Raw genomic sequence first — 24,006 nt, 5'->3', positions numbered from 1 at the left:
CACACCTATGATTTTCGCAATGAATGATTTTGGGATAAACTCTGATAAATGTTTTACTTAATAAGGATTTGACATGTTTGAAATAAATGGTATCAATGTTTTAGCTATAATAAAAATGAAATTTTCACCCCTGATTTTTGGGTCGTTGCATATAACCCAAAAAATCCTTAAATCAATCGGTTTTCTTTTCCTGAAAACCCGAAAATCGAATCTAAATCAATGGTTTCATTCATTAAAAACCCTAAATTATGGGTTCTCCAAAGGAAATTGATTGCAGATGGGTTATTGTTCTTTAAAATCATATATGAATATGAAAAAACGAAATGAAGCTCCAAAAGAAGCTTGATTTCTGAAATCGTTTTAGTGTTTTTTCGTTCTTGCTCAAAATATGAATCGAAGCTTTTAAATCTGAAAGGAATTTTGAAATCTAAAGCATAAAATTTGTTTGTGTTCATATTCCGGATCTTAGAACTCCATAGAAGACTCAAGAACACCATTAAGAAAGAGAGAGGAAGAGAGAAACAAGAAATCTGAAAATGTATCAATAATTCATCTTGTAGGAAAATCTATTTTGGTCGCCGGAAAAGACGTCGGAAACCGAAAAATCCCCTCTATACACGGTCATAATGGTATGTTTTAAACAAAAAAACTAGTTGAAGGGTTAATTGTGCACGAAAAAAAATTAAATGATCAAATATGTACAAAAGGTATAGTTGGTTACTCCCTACAAGTCATTACCGCTTTAAGCTTTTAAAACTTTTTTTTTTGCCTAAGAAACCCTAACTTGATTTGATCGTGTGTGTGTGTGTGTGTGTGTGTATATATATATATATATATATATATATATATATATATATATATATATATATATATATATATATATATATATATATATATAATTTTACAAAAAGATAAACATTAAAAAAAAAAAAAAAAACTTTTTTTTTGTATGTCCATCTATACAGCAAAAACTCAAAATAATAATAATAATAATAATAATAATAATAATAATAGTAATAATAATAATAAAATCTACAATGGTTAAATTATAATTCTTAAAACTAGTCACATCTTCATTGGTTTTTTAATTTATTTAAATAAAAACACTCCCAACCCTAACCCCTTCACCTTACTTTACCCACACAATTATTTTTCTTTATTTAAATAATAATATTTTTAGATAAGATATGAACCAAGTGCGTAACAAAAACAAATAGTAGAGACCTCCCGAACTGAAAAAAATAAATTGGAAACGAAACATGAAGATTATCCCAAACCATAAGGACCATTCATATAATTTACTCTAGTTGTAAATATACTTTGTTAATAATATATTTTATAAATAATTAAAATTATTAAAACCAATTGTACGAGTTTAGTCTAAATATATCTAAATTGCTAATGTGATGAAAATGAAAAGTAAAATTTATAAATCCCAATGATTTCTTTTAAAATGTTGATTTTGTAAATACGAATCTTATACCGAAAATGGTTTTTAACTATTTGTTTTTCTTAAATGTGATACCATTTAAAAAAAAAAAAAAAAAAAAAAAAAAAAAAAAAACATGCTACTATTACTACTAGCAAGACACAAGGACGGTTTTACTTGATGTCCCGGTGTGGTACCGGCAACACCTAATTTATGAAAAAAATTTCGATTTTTGTAGTTTTTTGTCTATTTTTCATGCACCGACAACACCTTTTCAACCGCAGCAACACCTACTGTGTATTTCTACGTCCGTCCCTGACAAGACATTAATAAAAATTATAAAATATTAGTATAAACACAAATAAGAAAATAACACCATATATTCAGGACAACTAAAAAGATGTTATAAATTAATTTTTATACGTTGGACTTCATAAAAAGACACCTCAAACTTTTCAAAAATAAATGTATTTCGGACTTACCAAATCATACATAAAGTATAGTAATTCAAATATGTGTTTGTCTACGACTTTGCCATTAGCTTATATTTTTTATAATGCAAATATAAATAAAGGAAGCCGCCAATGGTCATACAATCAGTGTCATTCAAATTGAAGTCAAGTATTCAAAGCATAAAAATATAAATCGTCATTTTAATAATAGTTTTTGCAATTGGTAGATTCTCAAGGGTCGAAAAAAACCTCGCAATCGGAAAAAACAATAACCGAAGATATTGTCATACATTCACGCCAATGGGATAAACCAAGAGACGACATCTTCCGAGGGATCTCAAATGGCGAAAGCCTGATGGATTGGCTGCTTTAAACGCAAAGCTCGACAACATAGACCAAAGCATGAAGAAGATAATTAGACGGTCCACGCCATACAAGTTAGATGTGACAATTGTAGCGGTCCACTTAACTAAACATTGTGACTTGAACGAGAACGATAATAAGAAGGATCAAATATGCTACTCGACCAGGGACAATTATGTTTGGTTTTTTATTCAAAAATTAGTTTCAAAAACATAAGATTTTAACAACGAAAGACTTGAAATTTGATAAACATATAACTAATTTAAACTCGCCAAGGATTTTCTTGCAAAATTTGAAAAGAAAAACATCAACCAAAAAAGGAAGAATAAGAAACACAACATTTATAATCTTTGAATCATTAAGGGGGGCTTGTAATTTGTAGAAGAATGAGAGTGGAATTCTTTTCTTTGTGGACACCAACAATACTTCAAACTTGATGATGATGATAGTCTTAAACTCTTAAACTTTAGTTCATATCAAAATATGAATCAAAGAGAGCAAAGAGAAAGCAAGTAAAACTCAAAGTCTTGAACAATATGGAGAGAGTATGCAATTATAGTCCAAAATATTATACATAACTTTGGTGTTGTTTGTTTTTTCGAAAAGAAAATTCATGAAGTCTGCAGACCACCTCTACAATCCTCTGTAGCAGAAGAGGTGGAACAAACGGCTGCAGTCTATAATAAGAAACATGTTTGTTTTTTAACATCTGCAGACTGTCACAACTGGCATTTTGGCTAGGAAATTTTGCCCACCTGTACTCAACACTTGTATAACTTGTAATCTAAAATTGATGTCATGTACTATGCTCATTCAAAATCAACTAGTTGAAGCGGAACTCACTCATGAAGTTCAAAACCAAATTCAATACATCTCATATACTCAACTGTGCGTTTGAAACCCTAATTTCCATGTTCAAAACCCTATTGGACTAGAAATCATTTATTGGGCCTAATGGGCCAATAAACTCACAACTTGGTTATTTGGGCTCTAATTGGACCCACTTTCATAAAACTATAACCTTTTGGGCCATGTTGGGCCTAAAATATCTCATTTCACTTTTATGGGCCTTATTGGGCCTCAAATGACCCACTTCATTTTCATAGGCCTTAATGGACCGTGAACCGTATTTGTAACAACCATAAATTTTACACCAAATTTAAACTTTTTCAATCATAGATAAAAATCATATAGCATTGTTTACAAAATATTTTCAAATCATTTTCCATCAGAGTGTCCCAAAAATCATAACATAAGGATGAGGAGCGATACGGTCACGCCTACGCCTTTCCACGATCTCCTGAAGTACCTGAAATAATAAACTGAAAACTGTAAGCCCGAGGGCTTAGTGAGCTACCCCAAAATACCAATACCACATTGACAATACCACAACAATAATAATCAATTCAATCAACATGCATACTGGGCCATCGACCTGACTGGACCGCCCTACTGGGCCTACAGTCTGTCTGAATCTATCCTGATCCTTCGGCATGACTGGTCAGCCACATGGTCCTACAGTCTCTCCGGACCGCTCATAGGGTATATTGGCCTTCAGCACAAAGCAGGACAGCCTCAACCCAACCACAAGCAAATCACCATGTGTGCATACTATCATATACTGGCATATACAAACATCAAACATAACTGTCTCACTGATCATCAATCATAGAAATCTCCTGTAACTAGAGTACCGACCTAGCAGGTCACTAACATACCAATCCCTATGGATCATAAGAGCATAACATACGGTCTACCTCGATTCCGAAATAACAGATCATAACCACATGCAACGTACAATAACAATAACAACTAAAGGGTCGGCCTTGGTGTCGTAGAACCTATCGATATAGTGAGGATAACGCACCTTGCAGATGTCGACTCGAAAGGCAAACTCCAACTCTCGGTTCACTTGACACAGGCCCCACCACCTATTGTCATAGCACAACATACTCATAAGTCCTTAACCTTATAAGGTGCTCCATAACCCACTAGTCAACCCCTGGTCAAAGTCAAAGTTCTCAGTCAAGGTCAACAGTCCATGTTGACCTTAACTCGCCGAGTACCCTTAGGTACTCGCCGAGTTCTCTGAAGTACATTCCAACTCGCCGAGTCATCAGAGAGACTCGTCGAGTTCCTTTGATTCTTGATCAAACTTAAGGTCACCCGTCGAGTTCCCTCCTTGCAACTCGACGGATACACACTCGTACATATCCCAGAGAAAACTCATCCAACTCGCTAAGTTGTTCTTTAACTCGTCGAGTCTTATGGCGATCTTCATCGGACTCGCTGAGTTGTTCGTCAACTCGTCGAGTTCACGGCCATCTTCATATGACTCGTCGAGTTAACCTTGCGCCTCGCTGAGTCCATTCAGTCCTTTTCCCATACAGACTTATTTTGAGCCATGAAACGGCTCTAACTCATTGATCCAAGCTTCTAGGGCATGCTTATCACGTAAAGTTGCAAACTTTACGTGCATGCATGACCATAAAGGCTCTAAATGCCTATTCTAAGTTCTTAATGGAACTTCATGCTCAAGAGGGACCTTAATCACAACCAAAACTGCGACTTTATGCTTCTAGCCCATAGCTCATCATACCAACTTGAAAATCCATAAAAAGCCCTAGAAACTCAACAAAAGGGATAAAGGGAAGTAAAAATGCCACTTTGATACCTCCAAAGGATGCTAGTTGAGGTAAATCCGGCTTCCCACTCCTTCCTTGCTTCAATTTCCTTTGCACTCTTAGCTCTCTTCCTCCAAGATCCTCTTTTCCAAGCTTCAACACCACACCAAGGCACACACACACGAATTAGGGTTTTAAGGGGGCTCTCAAAGATTGTAAAGAGGCCAAAGGAGGCTAAGGCTCCTTTAAATATAGGTGCAAACCCTCAGATTTAGGGTTTCCACTGCCAGCTCCTAATCACCGAGTCCCAACATGGACTCGTCGAGTAGGTCACTTAACATGCAATCCCATCCCGCTGCTACTCGAAGAGTAGGTCAACCAACTCATCGAGTAGAGCTTAACCCAATAAATCTTATTTAAGCAATACCTGAGAATCGAGACGTTACAATATTCTTGAACCTAAATGTGTTGAAAACCCATTTTGTTCACTCTTTTGGGTTGTAAACCCCTAAGAAGGGCCCAATGGGCCGCAAACCCTATAATTCTGAAAATGTCCAATAATAGCCCAAACTCTTCTTCTCTTTTCTTCCTTTCTCATATTCTCGGTTTTAACAAAAAGAAAAAAAGAAAAAAATTAGTATGATTTATATCTTGACACCTTAACATTATTTAGCATATATCTAAGTGATTAACCCACATACTTCCATGCATTAAGCTAATAACCTTCATGCAAAGAGCACCTTATACCTCCTTTTCTTCTTACCCTTGACCTCATTCACCCACCATTCATCACACCAAATTTTCTTTAAACACTCCCTTATACATCTTCTCAAAACACAAGAAGATTTCATCCATCCAACCCTTGCATTTTCGTGATCTTGAAGTGTATGATACCAAGAATACATCATCAAGGTTCATCATCTTGGTAAGATACCCTATATTCTAGTGATTAGCTTCATCATATGACAAATCCTTCATCCATTAACACCTCATTTTGTGACCCATGCTCTAGATCCATCTTAGGTTTGACAAACTCCACTCAAGAAGCTCACTAGGGCCGAGATCTCATCCATTCTTCATCAAAACCGAAACCATCAAACCAATGTGAGTTCATACCCCCTATTTTCATTTTTTACTATGTTTTGGGGGAGAATACAAGTTTTTTTGTCTATATCTATGTGTATATGCATGATTATGTGTGTTTTTCATGTTATATGTTGTGATTATGTGTTATAGACTACATAAACTCAAAAACCAGCTCTTAACATAAACGTTTTAGTCTAATTACAGACTGTTTTGACCACCTTGATGGTAATATTTTTCAAAACTTTTTTACATGAAAAAATTTCAAGATCACACTTTTAAAATGACTACTCTCACGCGTTCATACAATTTTTGATGATTTTTACAAAACTGTGTATCATTTTATGAATAATCTCAGACCAGTCGGTGAAGGTGAACAATTTCACACTGGTTTGAGGCCATTAAAAATTATGAGAAATTTTTTTAACAAAGTAGACACAATTTCCAAACTCCTGGAGTTTGCGGATCCAAATTTTGACTTACGATGAATTTTCTATAATTTTTCTAAAAATAGGGATAGAAAAGCCAAAAAACCAAAAAAAAAAACTTGTTTTAACTTACTAAAAGTCCTTACACCGGTGTTAGATGAAAGTTTATATGACTTATACATACTTTTAAAACATCTAGACATGTTAAATTATGTGTATATTGTGACAACCCGAAATTTCCATTTGGTCAAACCCTAAAAGTCAACCCCTTCTTATGATAAGTTAATGTGATTATTTCTTATTTTTAAGAAATATAAAGTTCGTTTGATTATTTTAATATTATTTTTAAACGAACGGGTGAAAGAAAGTGCTGTCTTGGGTTTTGAATTTCAAAAACCGCAAACACTTCGCGTATTAGAATCACTCGATCAAACTTTTATGTTTTGGGTTAAGAAATCACCCAAAACCGTGAACTCATACCTATGTATGAGTTTACTCCCCAAAAATTCTAGTTATTGTGTTTACTCCCCAAATGTCAAAAGAGTAAACTCCAAAAACTCTCTCAAGTATCATCCTAGATTTAATTCCAAATCTTCAAAGTTGTAAGTGTTCTAACCATTTCAAGGTAGTAAAACACTTAATCTAGTGTTTATACATCTAATCATCCAACCATATTTGTATTTTGACTAGATTTTCAAAACACCAGGAACACCAAGAACACACACTAAGTGTTCTTGGCCTTTTTAGCTCAAATCAATCCTTCTAATAGTAAGTGTTTCCATCCTTGAGTGATTGTAAGCTAGTATTTCATTTGAATATCAAGAAATAATGTCAAGAACACAAGGTTAGAGGTGTTCATGGTCCAAGAATGTTCTTGGGCCGTAAACACCATAAATGGCACCAAAGTGTGCCTAAGTCCCTTGTTTAACCCTAGTTTGATGTTTAAGCCTTCCAAGAATTGATTAAACCTTCCTTTGATGTATCTAAGCCTTGTAAAACACCAAAATCCAACATTTACAAGTGTTTACGGTTTGAGGATCTCCCAAAACCGTAAACACCCTAAAGTGTGTCTAAATGGGTTATTTTCCTTCCTTAGGCTTAGAAACTAGCACATACACTTACCTAATTGTGTTAGGGACTTGAAAACATGGCTATACACTTCTCCATGTGGGTTTACGATTTTAAACCCAAAGGAAAATACCATGAGGCCGTAAACTCCTCAAAGGAGGTGTTTTGTTGCCCTAGTCCATTCCAAAGGCCAAACCACTTAGTAGAAATGCTTCAATAGGCTTGCTAAACCTCAAAACAACACTTGGTCACTAGGACTAGAGTTTACTACCGTAAACTCCCTAAGTCTTGACCATCAAAACCGTAAACTCCAAGGGAGTTTACCCTTGGACTCCAAAAACTCTAGTTTTGCCCTACCAACACTCGGATGCAATCCTTGTGATCTTTAACACTTGAAACAAAGTGTTTTCATGTTCTAGGGTGTCCCAACTTAATTTATTAGTTATAAATTGTCTAATTAGTTATATATATGTTCATTATATGATAACTAGGCTCGTGCGTGTGTACAAGTCTTCATTTGTCATCTAGCACCGTACCCGACACTTCAATCAAATCCACTCACCACAAGTGAGTTCATACCCCTTTAATTAACCTTTGAAATACTTTTAAATTTTTTAAATGCTTTTATGGGGGGGGGGGGGATACAAGTTGAATACTTATAGTTATTACATCGATCACATGTGATTAATAACTACAAAACCAATGATTTTACTACTGTTCAAACTGTTTATCAAACTGCTTTACGAACTCTTTTACTTATCAAATGCTTTTACTTAAACTTTTTTATACTTATTATAAATTGCATGCTCGTATATGTATAGTTATATAAGCAATGTTTAAAAGGCTTAGGAAGGTCGCACGCCCTATTTCCTTTTCCTCGATTTGGATGTGGTCTGGTGGGATACCGGGTAGCCGTCCGAAGGTCGTTTCAATATTAATTATATATCATGTGTACATATATAGTCATAAAAGTTATTCCATGCTTATACGTACTAGTTACATCATTAGTAAGTTACCATTGGGGTAACACAGGATCATACTTATACTATTGCTAAATCAATGATTCAGTTCATTCATGAGTCAATACTTATTACTATGAGAACATATACAACTATACTAGAAAGAGAACATATACAACTATACTAGAAAGATAACATATACAACTATACTAGAAGGAGAACATATACAACTATACTAGAAGGAGAACATATACAACTATACTAGAAAGAAAACATATACAACGATACTAGAATGAGTAACATTACACTACATATACATGAATACATTAACCATTGTGATCCGTATCGGAGCATGACTTCAATATCATGGCCCGTGTTGTTGCCAGAGTCTCTTGAAGGGAGAGCGTGAGTTTGCGTATAGATCTATACTGGATTGACTATCTTACACCTTGCTGCTAGCTACAGCCGGACCTGCAGGTCTGCAGGTGCCAAACGTCATTTCATTTTACGACCTACATTTGTCGTTGTTTATCCAATCGATAGTATGGTACAATTAATCACATGATACATTAATATAAATCTGGTTTAAGGTAGTTAGTACAGCAGTAGTTCCTATAATACAACACTACAGTACTACATTAATTTACCCTTTACATATTTAGTAATATTTTCACTTAAACATTAATGTACAAACTATATTTTGAAAATGATAGTTACACTTGGGAAAATTACACACTTTTATAGTAAACGAACATACAAAACAGTTACACCTTGGTAGAAGGCTACTTTTAATAGAAAATATAGGTTTTTCTAAGAGATTCAAACTTTTACAAACACTTACAAACATTCACGTACTTATATTACCAACGTTTACAAACTCATACTTAAAACCACGTTCAAACATTTTGATACAACCACCGACACTAAAATACTTATGAACTCACCAGCTTTAATGCTGATAAACTCTTTCAAAATAACTTGTATTCTCATGTCATCAGTAGACAGGTACCAAGGCCAGCTTTTGAGAAGATGGAGCGCATTCAAGACTCATCTTATTATTTTGATTTACATTTTTGCTGTCTATAACTGTACGGAACATGCTTGTATTAAAATTATATATTTAATGCAATGGATGATGTTGTTTGCTTGTTTACTATTATACTGTGTTGTGATACTTTACATGACGTCCTCCGCCCCAGAACGTTTCCGCCATTCTTGGTTTTGGGGTGTGACATATATATATATATATATATATATATATATATATATATATATATATATATATATATATATATATATATATATATATATATATATATAATTGTCTTGACAAACAAATGTAATAAACTATATTTAGTATAGTTGAAGGTCGCAAAGGACACACAATCATTTAAAGGCATAATTATCTTAATTGCAAGGTAAAACAGGTTAAACACGGTATTCACATCCTTATTGGGCCTGGAAATAATATACATGTTTAATGGGCCTTAGTTGTCCTTTTACATGTATATTGGGCCCGGGATATACATTCACATTCCTATTGAACCTAGAAATAATAGACATGTTTAGTGGGCCTTAGCTGTCCACTTGCATGTTTATTGGGCCTGGAATATACCTTATATGTTGATTCGCGTAAATTCGATTAAGGATCTAGTGAGATGTTTCGTGTGGCACCAAATGAGTGTACAAACATAGTCTGTAGTTTGTGTGTAGATCTATACAAGGGTGACGCCCCACACCTGAGATGTTCACTATAGTTAGAATAGGTCAATCTAGGGTGACAAACCGTACCTTAAACAAGTCGGCATCTATTAGATGTCATGAGAGGCGAAATTGTCATTATCAAGTATGGTTATAACTGCTCACTTAGATGAATTAACACCATTGCAAATTTTATGGGAAACGATCTTTTATGGATAACACGGTAACTTGCATGCATCGATACTCATTCCCAGGTGTTGAAATTACAACGTTTTTCATAAACAGACAACATCAGGTTGTCTGGGTCATTCTCTTTATATTCTCACAAACCTTAACACACGTACATTAATACAAGATCGTACACAAACATTTCAAACCATTTTTCAGAAAATATCAGATTTTTTGGCAGTTGCAAAGTAATACAAAACATTTTACTCAACATGCTTATGAACTCACCAAAATTATATATGTTGAAATTTTCAAATTAAATTGTATTCTCAGGAAATCCTTGAGCAGGTTGGTCAGCAAGAATACTTGGATATTTTGGTTATCTTATGTTATCTACTTACTTTGGATATTTTGGCATGTAATATTGAAATACAATACTTGATGTAAACAATGACAGTTGTAATATTACATATGTGAAGATTATGATGTTTTGTTTCAATTATATATATTGCGATGATACTACAAGAATGAAGTCACTCAAGCCCCCGGAAGTTTCCGCAGTCTAGTTTGAGGGTGTGACAATAAAGGACTTGGATAGTTACCAATTTAAAATATATTATTCTATTGTTCAAATTAGGGTTTCAAGGGTTCCTTATCAGCTATAAATAAGACCCCTACGGTACCTATTTTCGACAACTCCTTTGCACAAGCCAAGAGCTGAAAATTTGTTCTCCTCTCCTATCTCTTCAAGTCTTCTAGTTAATAGGGTTTTGGGTACAAGCCATTAGAGGCACTCAAGCTTTTACTGCTTGCTTTCCAAGGAACTTCAAGAGGATTTGATTTAATTATTTTCTATAATAATCAAAATGTATGTATACTCTAACCCTATATGAATTTTGGTTTTCTAGTCTTCCTTTAGGGTTTCTTGATGTTCATAGTTTATTACTATCAATAGAGAAAACATAGATCATTTATAGGTTGCATGTGAACTTAAGGGTTTTACTGTTTTTCTACTTACATTTATTTTTTATAACCTAGAAAAGCAAACAAGGGTATGATATAGATTTGGAAGGCTGGTATGAACCACTTTGGCTACAGGTATGGATGACCTATCCCCAACTAAAATTGATGATGAAGAATTATTGTTATTATCTAAAACATACTTGAGAATATATGCATCGAAGTGAAGATGAGCAGTAGCACCAATGTCCATGTACCACCAGGCTTGAACCATGTCATTTAGAGTCATAGAGTTAAATATTTACGGGATTACGGTGGCTTCGAGTGATGCATTTGTGGGCCATTGAGCCATGGCAGCGGGCCATTGAGCCATGGCAGCGGGATGTATAGCATGAAATTCTTGTTGTGATGGAGTTGGGCCATTAGAATTTTGCTAAAAAAATTGATCGCCTGATTGTTGTTGGGACTGATGTTGGTGTTGTTGAGGCCCGTTCGGAGGAGTAAGCAACAGGTCCGGTTGTTGTGATGGACCAGCTCCAGGTGGAATCTAGTACCAACCAAATACCCATGATTCGACACCTCTATTACTGTCACTAAAGCTGTGATTTCCCCCACCATCCTGAAAATTACCACTGTGACCACCAAAATAATTATTCCTACCACCAAAATGACCGCCACCTCAACCTCCACATTGCTGTAGACCCCCCGGCCATCACTGTAGCATCCTCGAAAGTTATTGTTGTTGTTGTGGGTTCCATTCGTGACCAAGACAGTCAGAGAGGATGAGTTATCTGAGTGATTTTGGAAAGACTGAAGAACTTCATCATGTTTGATCTGAAATTCTTCTTGAGTAAGAATGGATCGAGTATCCCGAAAATAAGGAAAGAGATCTCTTAGATAAATGGAGGTGGCAATGTATTGATGTTTTAGAGATAGCCCATTCAAGGTGTAGCTAACAAGATTGGCCTCTGGAACTTTGGCATCCATGTCATCTAACAAATCTGCAAGGTTTTTGATATGATTACAATATTCGATAATCGTAGAGTTACCCATAGAGATGTTATGCAGTTCATTATTGATTTGGATAACTTTACTAACCTTGTTATTAGGACAAACTTTCTCAATGTTTTGCCAAACTTCCTATGCACAAAATTTCTTCTTGAATATCATTTGAAGGAGGGAAGTAGAAAGTGTACCATACAATAACCACAATTTGACAATGGAATGCAAATTATCCTATTTATCAGGATTTGAAGTAGATGGTTGTTTTTCGTTTGGAGGCTGCAAGTGATCAACGACTCCATATCCTATACAATGGAGTTCAAACAGTTCCCTCCATATATCATAGTTCATATTGTCCAAGTCAAGAACCAGCGGAACCACATTCTTGATATTAATAGTGGAGGATAGATTGTTATAGATGACTGGAGATGATTTTGACTTGGGAGATTCTGGTCCAGGCATGATGATGATGAGCGAAAGAAAGAGAAGAGAGGAAGAGTGAATGAGAAGATGATGGTCAACGATAAGAAGGATGTAGACAAGGTGTAGGGTTTTGAAGAAACAGGCTCTGATACCATGAAATATGATTATTTTCCCGTGAAACCCATCCATTCATTCATCACAACATATATAGGTTACAAAGGAGAAGGCCTAAATACAATGGGCTAAACAGAAATGTGTTATACTAAACAATACAACAATAAATGCAATACAAATATATATAATTTGCTAACGATGATCGTTTAATAGAGTGATTTTTACCATAAAATTTTTCATTTTTAATTCAGTAAGACCACAAGTTTCATAAAAATCCAAGTCATGAAAAATCTGAGGTACATCAATATGGTCATCCAAATCAGAGTGTCAAAAGGTGAAAATCATAAAAATTGCAAACTTGAGTGTACAGTCAAGCCTTTGCCTTCCCGCGATCATTTGAAGTACCTGAAACACATGAATCCACAACTATAAGCATAAAGCTTAGTTATTCCTTCATAAAATATCCATACGACACAACATAATAAACAACTATGGGTTATCAGCAACCATAGGGATTATCAGAAATCCCGATAGGCTAACTACATGCATTGTGGACTAGCATCATGTTCCGGGGTTTATTTGTCACACCCCCAAACCAAGGATGGCGGAAACGTCCGGGGGTGGAGGACTTCATGTACAGTATCACAACAACGAATATAATAGTGCTCAAAGTAAATACAACCAACATAAATATAATTGAAAAAGTTATACCAAAGTATATGTTTACATGATTCAAATTCAATTACATTATGATGACAAAAATAAATTGTTGACGGTTTAACGTCCCATCCTCAAAGCGATGAAGTTTTCCTGTTTCACTGATTTCCTGAGAATACAAGTAGTTTTGAAAAGTGTCAACAATTAAGTTGGTGAGTTCATAAGAGTTTTGTTTGAAGTAGAACCCGTTTTCCTTGTAAAATCGATATAGTTTGATTTGCAGAAAATCCAATATTTTCTTAGTTAAGTGTGAATAGAAATATTCCTTTATGATGCGTTAATGAACCCTAGAATGACCCGTAGAGTTCCTCTATAATCGTCCAGCGTATATAAGTTATATAAGGTTTAAATTAGATAAGACGTTGAATATAGTGGGTCTGCCCTAGGTCCACAACCAAACAAGGAACAGGAGATGAGGCAGGCACCACTAATTCTAGGCCAATCGAGACAAAATTCTTATAAGACTCAAACATGTACGCTCAGCGATTATAGTTCAAGTCTAACAATTCTAGATGCAATATAGTTTTAATATCATAATAACTATCTTAAGTGAACCTGGTACTTTGAATCGGTACCCCCTTTTTGTATAAAGACTCGACACTTTGTATTTGTACCCCTTTTTATATAAAAACCGGCACTTTGTATTTGTACCCCTTTTTGTATATAAACCCGACACTTTGTATTTGTGCCACTTTTGTATAAAAACCGGCACTTTGTATTTGTACCCCTTTTTGTATATAAACCCGGCACTTTGTATTTGTACCCCCTTTTGTATAAAAACCCGGTACTTTGTATTTGTACCCCCCTTTTTGTACGAGTATGTTATGTAAATGATAATAAACTATACCTATTATAGTTTATTAAAATGTTTGAAATGTATATGTACCCTAACTATACCTATTATAGTTTAGTATATTTCTTTGTGGCGTTTAAGAATCCCACTCTATGTAAGTCAAACGTATAGTACGATATAACTATGATTAACTTGCTTTGTTTTGTACTAATGATTATGATGGAGGATTCTTATAAATTCAGCAAGTAATTTCCTATTATATAAATATATCATAACAAGAAATACATGTAATATATGAAGTTATCAAAGATTTAACACTTTGCTCAACATGTTACAAAGTGTTTTGATAGTTAGAAGCTGTTAATTAATTCTTAGTCTTTCAGCACTGTTTTAGAAAAATCATAGAAAAATCATACGAAGTCGAAAACTAGATCTGTAAATTCCGAGAGTTCACAAAATGTGTCTAGTTTACTCATAATTTTTATCACGATTTTTAACGACCTCCAACTTGGGTGAAAAAGTCCATAATCACAGACTGGTCCGGATTGGTGTTTGAAATGATAGGCAGTTTTGTAAAATTCACCATAAATTGTATAAAAATCGTATGGAGATGTGCAAGTAGTTATTTTAAAGCTAAGAACTTGAACTATTTTCACCTTGTACAGTTTTGAAAAATAAAATGTTTAAGTTGTCCAAAACAGTCCGTGAATGGAGTTGAAATTTTCTGACGAAGGCTGTTAGAAAATTTTAGTTATGTTCTTGGTGTTTTAACTTGTATTCCCCCCCTGAAAACTTGAGAAAACATGAAAATGTAGAGGTATGAACTCACCTTGAGTGATTTCAGGGGATGGATGATGGATAGAAGGGGTGTTCAACTCAAGAACACTTGGGAAGATTGCTTGAAGATTTGAAGATCTAACACAAATATGATGGAGTTTGTGTAAGGTATCATTGATTTGTGTGGAAATAAGTGAGATAATCACAAGGAGAATGGATTATGCTTACCAAATGTGGAAGAACACTTGATAATCAGCCTTGAATCTTCGAGTTTGGTGGAGAAAAAGTTTGAGAGAAAGTGGTGTTTGATACTTAGTGAAATGAGGCAAATGAGAGAAATGAGGAGAGAGGATGTTTGTTCCAGCTCTAAAAACGTGGAAATGGGTGGAAAATGAGTGCAAGGGACATTGAAGTGACCTAGGTAAGGTGGGGAGGTGTGGTTAGTCAAAGAGTGGGTGTGGGGTGGTTGCTTGTGACATTGGATAAGGCAAAGTCAACACTCCACCTTTAATAATTCACCCATTTGATTTTTATTATTTAGATAATGATTTTCATCAAAATATGTTTAAATTATGAATATTTAGAGTTTATTATGTTAAAATATAATTTCTGGAGAAAATCCCGCTTTAAAATCACGAAAAACGGGCTTAAAATGTTAAAAATATCAAAAATGGGCTAAAAGTGACCAAATTCCAAATTATGGCCGAGGTTCGGCCTTCTGATGCTGAAACCGAGAGAGGAGAGGGCAGAAACCGAGAGGGAAGAAGAGGGAGAGTAGGAACCGAGAGGGGAGAAGAGGGAACAGAGAGGCGGAGGCCGAGAAGGAGCAGAGACCGAGACTCGGTCTCGCATGCCTCAGCCAACAGAGGCTCGGTTCTGGTCCTAAGAGGCCCCTCTTCTTGGTTTCGGTTCCTAAAGCCTATTTTTCTCGTTTTCGCCCCGTTTTAAGCCGTTTTTGACCCGGTTAAGGGTCGAAATGACCCGAATGATTCCAAAAAGTTACGGGAAACTTTTGAGAGAGATTTGGAAGAGATTTCTCACACTTGGAGAGATTTGGGAGAGATTTGACATTCTTGGAGAGATTTCTCATACACAGAGATTTTTGCGAGAGTTTTCACATACTTGGAGAGATTTGGGAGAGATTTGACATTCTTGGAGAGATTTCTCATACAGAGAGATATTTGAGAGAGATTTCACATACTTGGAGAGATTTGGGTGAGATTTGACATTTTTGGAGAGATTTCTCATACAGAGAGATATTTGAGAGAGATTTCATGTGGGACAGTTGTGAGTGTCTGGCATCGCAATGCATGGTTCGTAAACCCTGTTAAGCCTTGTTTAAAGATCTTACACACTCCCGATGAGTATGCATCATTGTTTTATCGGTTTGGCTTGCCACTTACCGCTGTTTTTAGGTTAAAGAGATCTAGTTGTACGTACTTTTCGATTTATGATTCTTATCAGAATAGTGAGTTGTTTAGTAAATACTGAACGTAAGTCCTAGTACACAAGGGTTAGTTGAGCTGACCGGTTTGACTTGTTGACTTTATTTGACTTTGAATTGACCAGAATTTGACGGTTGTCACATTATTAGCAACCCAAGGGATTCTCAGAAATCCCAATTTATCAGCAATACAATTCAATTCATACACAAAAATAATCAGCAGTTAAGACCCAGCTAGTCACAGACAAAATTACCACACAGAAAAATATAGTGAGAAGACTCACCTCACAAGTAGCAGCTAAGTATAACAGCTCACACAGGGTAGACAGGTACAAAATAAGCACCTTGTCAACAATAAAGAAGTACCATTTTCAAACTATGCTCAAAACCTAATTTTGACCAAAAGTAAACTAGTCAAAGTCCACGGTCCACCCTCCTACGCCCCGCGTACCAACTGCAGTACGCATAGTGTAGAAGCTACAAGATTATAGGTCAACATCAAGCTATGACTTTCATAGTAAGATGTACGCCCCCATCTACTAGGTCTAAATGCTAAATGCTCCATTAAGCTCTCAATTCAGACAGTTAACTCCTCAAACTTCCCAATAAGAATCACAGGGGAGTCTTAATGGATAAAGTCCTTGACTTTATCCATTTTCATGTCATAAATGAGTAATAAACCAAGCCCTAAGTCCATGAAATGTACCAATGCTTAAGATCTCATGCATAGGGTGAAAGGGGGTGTTCAAGCTTGCAACTTTATGATTCTACAACCCCAAAAACATCAGGAAATGGTCTTCAAATGGTTTGGAGTAGAACATACTCACTAGAACCAAAGTTATGGGACAAAAAGCATATAAAATACACAATAATAATATCTATCGTGAGAGATTACCAAGATGGAAACTTTATTCCTCTTGGAGGTGGGAAACAAGCTGAAGAATCTGGATCTACAAGGCTTGGACTCTTAGATGCTTCAACAAGGATTTTCTTCTTCAAAGGGGCACACACACAAACACTTAGAACCTCAAAATCTCTCAAAAGTGGTCGGGGTTTCGAAAGGGCAGCTTTGGAGGATGGAGACTAGTCATAAGAAATGTATCAAGGGGTTAAGGTCCTTTAAATATGGCTCAAAACCCCAAATTTAGGGTTTATACTCTATGCCACTACGCCTTGCATAACCAAGGTTACTCCCTACTTAGTGAGTAAGACCCCCGCATGAGATTAATGAATTACGCCCTGCGTACTTCATTATCTACACCCTACGTACTTCCTAATTTTCAAAAATTATAACTTTAAAAATCATAAGAAAATATACCTGAGGAACGGGTGTTACAGTAATAAACGCACTGCAAAATCGATTGATTAGTACCAAAATGTAATAAGTTGATAAGTTGTTTTTTAGTATTTGGCAAATTTAGCTACTTATATGTAAAGGACCCAAAATGGCATCTTAATTATATATTATTGACTTTTTTCATTAAAATTAAGAATAAATGTGTTATTTAGCCTACACCTTACTAAAGAGTTTCTAATAAATTGAAAGAAAACAATTTATTAATATTACTTACCGGTACCATAGCGTAATAAGTATAAACGATGAACTATTTTTATTAGGTAATAGTGTTAGATAAGAACACATCGGTTAATAATTCAAACCCTAATTTTGATCATAATTATTAAGATCAAGTATGATTTGAGTGACTTAGTAGCCCTACCATAAACATGGGGAAGCTTAAGGATGATTGATTTTAATCAATGGCTTATCATTTAGGTTTCGTGGTTGTTATGGTTTTCTAAAAAGAGATACAAGTGATATCTTGGAATAGAGAATGCAAAAAGTAAGTGACTTAAATCCCATGACAATGAGTTTGAAAATTGCAAAAAAGGGAAGAATCATCTCAAGAAGCTCTTGGTTTAAAAGAAACAGAAGACCAGGTTATGGTATGGGATGATTTTATAGGGAAAAAAAATCGAGTTGCCTTACAACTTGGGCTTGTGTGTGTTTCTCCTACGAAAATGGTGTAGTGTTTCATTCGCCTTCTTGAACTTTCAAACTCATGGTTACAACCTTTGAGGCACTTAACCTTGAAGCCTCCAACTCTGCTTTAATCTTTACATTCTCTATTTAGCTAAAATCCAAACCACCAAGAAACATACATGAAGACATAGTCGCTACAATTCAGCCATCCTTGACCTTTTCCTGTTGTTTATGACATGTCTACTCAACTCACATGAATCGACCTTAATTAGGGTTAAAATAATCAAATAATAACAACTTTACTCAACATTATAAACTACTAAGAACTAAATTTGCAAATGTTGTGTCATTAATACCATAGGCCCTTAAATGTTGCATATAGATGGCACATCACTAGTAACTTATTCCACATCATCAAAAAACAGCTTCCTAGTTTTTGGGCTTAAATGTAGTTTTTTAAGTAAATTCCCCAAAAGTAGACATGATCGGAAGATACGATGTATGAATTTGACTACTCTATCCATTCAAATGTATCAACAATTTTGGAATGAGATGCACAAATTGGTCATTTCAACAAAAAGCCCTTGTACAAGTTTCTAGAACACAAACAACTCAACAACATAACCTCTATACATACAACAAAAGAAACCACATCCAAGACTGTATTATACAAATATGAATAACTGAGTAATCATTATACAAATATAACGAGAAAACTGAATAAGCTCGTAAGTATACAAACATCTTTCTCAAGAGGCCAAATGGCTAGGAGAACTATTGAACATGGTATGCCACATGAAGGCTCTTGAAAGGACCATCTCAAGTTCTTGGTGACCCCAGTTTTCTGTTGGTAGATGTTGAAGAAACATCACCATCTCTTGGAAATCGAGTTTTTGGAGCTCTTTTGACCACTACAGTATACAAATTCATATATCACATGACATGACATGACAGAACAAACTTTGTATATAACAGAATCTGTACTGTGGTGAGATTCATATTGATGGGACATGTATTTTATTGTCCCATCCAAAAGTCAGACGAAAATTACTATTTTTGTCCTATTGACATCAATTTCAATCCATTACATGACTAGACAGAACTAATGTACTGTGTTTTTCATGTAGTGGGCTGTGACAGGTCTGTCTATGTCCATGTCCATGGACAGACCTGCAACTTTTTGTCTCATCCGAAAATCGAGACAAAAAGTTGCAACTTATGTACCAGACTACCAGTGACATTATTCTGATGTAGAATAATGTCAAACGCAGTACAAAAGCCAAATAGAAATATGAGATGATTATTAGAGAATAAATAAATAAAAATGCTCACCGTCAATAGAAAACTGGCAAATATATAGATAAGGAAGTCGGGCAATGCATCACCTTCAGCAAGATATGTGTCCCATAAACGGTTCACAAGGTGGAAAGGAATCTATATATTAATTAAGACATAAGACATTGCATTGTAAAAGTAAAACATAACACATCAAAGTATAAAAAGAAAAATAAAATAACAAGTAACATATATACCTCTCGTATCAAGAGACAATTAAACCAACGGAAAGAAAATTGTAGAAAATCAAGCCCTTGCGCTTCCATATGCCTTGCGATAGGTTCTAAAAGCTCAAAACAAAATAACTTGTTATTTATTTATTTACTAATAAAAAAAACAATGTTTTAAAGTGCATACCATCGATTCGTGTGACCAAATCTTTGAGCTTAAAAACAAGGCGTTGAATTCCAGGTTGAGCAAATGTATAATGATCTTGCATGCCATCAAGTAATTTTGAAAGACACCAATAACAATCAGCTTCAATATTAGAGATTGTTTCTTGATCTAAATCAGAAATTCTCCAATTATCAACACTTCCTTCTAAATGTTCTGACAAAAAAACTACCAAAAAAGGCGTAGCAAGATCATTTATTCCCTGGACATATCCACTTGCTGGATGCCGAATTGCCCTGAAACCATATAAATAAATAATGTTAAAACAAAAAATATATTTCAAAAAAGAAAACACTCATATATAAGCTTACCACATTAAGACCGTTAAGTTGAAAAGAATTAGTATTGAGCTTATTTTCATTTTGTTAATAATGTCGATACAAATTAATGAGAAATAAATAACTATGTTTTTTCTTTTTTAAATGATAATAAGAAAGAAATTCTAACCATGTGTAGAGTATCCTCTCCAAGGATTTTTGGACTTCAGGTTGTTGGAAGAAAGTAACATCAGGCACAGTTCTAGGACAATCAACAGCAATCTACATAAATAATTAATTAAATATTTGAGAAAATAAAGACACGTGGAAAAAACAGATGATAACAAATTTAGAAAGAAAAAAAAAAAAGTAAGGACTTAAAGGATTATAACATTCTTCTTTAATTTGTCCCTATTACAACATTGTACATAGAAAATTATTATTATTATTATTAACTATGTCTAATTTGAAACTTGAAATTAACATTAAAGTTTTCCATTTCAGATTTTTGCCACGAAGGTTTTGGATATTGGCAAATTTAGTCCCTGAGCACTTTTGTATTTCAGATATTAGCCAAAAAGTTTTGAATACTTTACCAAATTTAGTCCCTAAGCACTTTTGCATTTCAGAATTTTGGCACAAAGGTTTTGGATATTGGCAGATTTAGTCCCTGAGCACTTTTGTATTTCAGATTTTAGCCACAAAGTTTTGAATACTTTACCAAATTTAGTCCCTAAGCACTTTTGCATTTCAGATTTTTGGCACAAAGGTTTTGGATATCGGTAGATTTAGTCCCTAGCTACAATTTCGTAATTTACAGAAAACGTCTCTGTGAAGTTTTCTTTACAAAACCAGTCCATATGCTTAATATTTTCGTATGTTGGCAGGTTTGGCCCCTATGTAGAAAACAAATTACCAAAACTATCCCCATAATTTAAAAAAAAAAAAAAAAGGTCCTTGTGCATTTTTCTTTTACAAAAATAGTCCCTACCTAATAGAAAATTCGCAGATTCACATCCCGTCCCCCCGCAATATATTGCCATGTTTCGTTTTCATCCCTACACTTTTTTGGTTTCACACTTTGGCCACAGGACTTTCGTATATTTGCAGGTTTGCTCCCTACATTTTTGTAGTAACTTACTAGTTCTATCTAATTATAGAAAATTTTACTGTTGTAATCGAGTAGATTTTTTAAAATATAATATTCTAATAAGAAAAAATAAATGAAAGTAGATTGCTATTTCTTAGCATACCTGTCTAAGCATATTAATCTCTTCATCTGTACGTTCATTATCTGAAACATCATAAAATTGAGCAACACAATCAAAATACTCTGCACGTTTTCTTCCTACAACTCCCTCCCTTCTATCTGAATTAGGGGGTGCATATCCCTGTTTTAAATTCATCACAAACATAATTTTATTTAATAAAATATTTCACAAAATACAATACGAGGGCAAAATCGTAAAAAGGTGGACTTCATTTCCCTGACTTTTTATATCAAGTCAAAAAGTAACACTCGTATATAGGTTAACAGATTACAATATTTAATCGCATTATGTCGTGTCTCCATTTTACGTTTATCTTGATGATCATTTTTTTTTTCTTTTTACATTTTTCTAAATAATTAATTAGATAATGAGTGAGAAATTTAAGATTACCAAAAGAAGCCTCCAGACTTTAGGGCGTAGATAATGTGGCACACCACTCCATGCTAATTCACGCAATTTGTCTACAAAATAAATATTGTTTTTATATATTATACACAAAAATATAAACAACTAGATTATAAAATTAAAGTAATACACTAAAAAAATAAAACTAAGAAAAAGGGAATTTCATTAATGTAATGTATGAGTGTAAATGAATCAATTTTGTCTGTGCTATATTGATTTATATGAAATAGGGGCAAAAAAGGTCGTGTAAAATGACTATTTTGCCCTCCATCTTCTTCAATGAAAACACTAATCATTCCTTCATCTCTATAAGATTCGAATCCTCAAAAAAATAAAACCCTCAAATTTTATTGGAATATTTGACCCCTCAATAGTCCTAAAATCATAACAAAGTTTAACAATTTGAAGAAAATACTTTCTACAATATGTGGAATACCTAAAATGACATTTACGCCCCCCAACTCTTTTGTGAACTTCATTATCCTAGCAGTGTCTGTGGCTCTTGTGCTCATTGTAACCCTTGGAGTCTCTTTAGATGTATTCTCAGAATTTGATATTGTTGATTTTAACTCGTTTGCATCTGGTTTACTTCTATGAACTTGATCCTACAAAAAGAAAAGTTGAAAAAAAAAATAATAAACCATAAAATGTGAGGATTATAATTTCTATTGTTCATATATCTATTATTCTATGAGTTAAAACTGCATTTATTATCAAAAATTCACCTCATTTGTATCATCATTGTGTTTGCTTGAGCCTGTAATATTCTCAGAGGGACTGCTATCAACACGAGGTGAGGGTAGAATTGTAAAATCAGCAGGATCTGATCTTGTTATCAAGATTTTACCAGGGAAGCTGCGACCCTTTATGAACCTTAGATAAAAACAAGAAATCAAGAATCATATTTCATAAATTATTAATTTTTATATAAGGCTAAATGCAAGAAACACCAATGTGCTTTCATTTATTCATAATAAGCAAAAAACTGAAATAATCTTCTTGTTCTATGTTGAAAGAAATCCTAAATATACATTGTACAAGAAAATCATACAATCAACTTTAGATAATGATAAATCCTAATTAAGTTGCACATCAAGGTAAACGAACTAGGATCAAGAGTAACATAGAATTGGTTCTTTTTTTTTTCTTTCAGTACTAGAGACGACAAGATTCATATCGCGAATACAAACATTAACCAGGAAAACCCTAATTCCAAGAATTCTATAAATAATCGTGCAAATTCTCACTCCGGTATGAAATCAAGTACGAACATCTATTTCAAAATTGAAGCAGCAGATCATAAATTACTAATTTCTACAACTGATCAAAGAACTATAGTAATTCGTTTCAAGTATGAGAAATTTAACAACACCGGCGTTAATACCCTAACGATTTGCTGAAATAAGTCAGAAACGATGCCGATTTACAGAGTTGGAATATGGGTACACGAGCATACCCTTGTACATTACGGAGAGTTTGATTGAATCTTGAATCAAGGGTTGTGAGATTGTTATCAATGGGAGCAGTACCTTGCTTCGGATCTTGGTTTTTCAAATCGGTGTTCATGGTTCTTTTAGGAAATAAACCATGGTTTCATATCACTCGGTCTTCTTAGGCCTTTATTGAGACCCGGAGGCACACTCGGTTTTTCATGGTCTGGCAAGTGAAAAAGTTCAGTTGCCTCCCTTGATGTTTGGTCATCTTGTTATAAACCTCCCTAATTGTCAATCTTTAGCTTTCCTCTCCTTTGATATCTATGCAATATAAGAGGTAGATCAATCAACTTTCTACTTAGTATTGTTTTACCATTATTAGTCATTTTTATTGTACTTATTTTTAGTTTTTAGGTTCATTAATCT

General features: G+C 34.4%; 1 protein-coding gene across 2 annotated transcripts; it reads right to left on the bottom strand.

Annotated features, from left to right (window-relative positions):
• Positions 1 to 19,026: 19,026 nt before the first annotated feature.
• Positions 19,027 to 23,771, bottom strand: LOC145037509 (uncharacterized). Of its 2 annotated transcripts, none has more exons than XM_078986191.1 (10): positions 23,532 to 23,771; positions 22,873 to 23,020; positions 22,584 to 22,752; positions 22,133 to 22,203; positions 21,725 to 21,862; positions 20,662 to 20,753; positions 20,179 to 20,450; positions 20,019 to 20,104; positions 19,819 to 19,920; positions 19,027 to 19,397 (listed from the first exon to the last, which is right to left on the bottom strand). In XM_078986191.1, the coding sequence occupies exons 1-10, from the start codon at positions 23,711 to 23,713 to the stop codon at positions 19,236 to 19,238; spliced, it is 1,422 nt and encodes a 473-aa protein (XP_078842317.1). In that variant the 5' UTR covers positions 23,714 to 23,771; the 3' UTR covers positions 19,027 to 19,235. The 2 variants fall into 2 exon arrangements, with proteins under 2 accessions (XP_078842317.1, XP_078842318.1); XM_078986192.1 differs by having other exon boundaries at positions 23,604 to 23,770.
• Positions 23,772 to 24,006: the final 235 nt, after the last annotated feature.

Source organism: Lactuca saligna, chromosome 3 (genome assembly GCF_052625555.1).
Source record: "Lactuca saligna cultivar CGN05327 chromosome 3, ASM5262555v1, whole genome shotgun sequence".
Classification (NCBI taxonomy): Eukaryota; Viridiplantae; Streptophyta; class Magnoliopsida; order Asterales; family Asteraceae; genus Lactuca; species Lactuca saligna.
The sequence above is the reverse complement of the archived record's forward strand: the minus strand, read 5'-3'. Positions and strand labels throughout refer to the sequence as shown.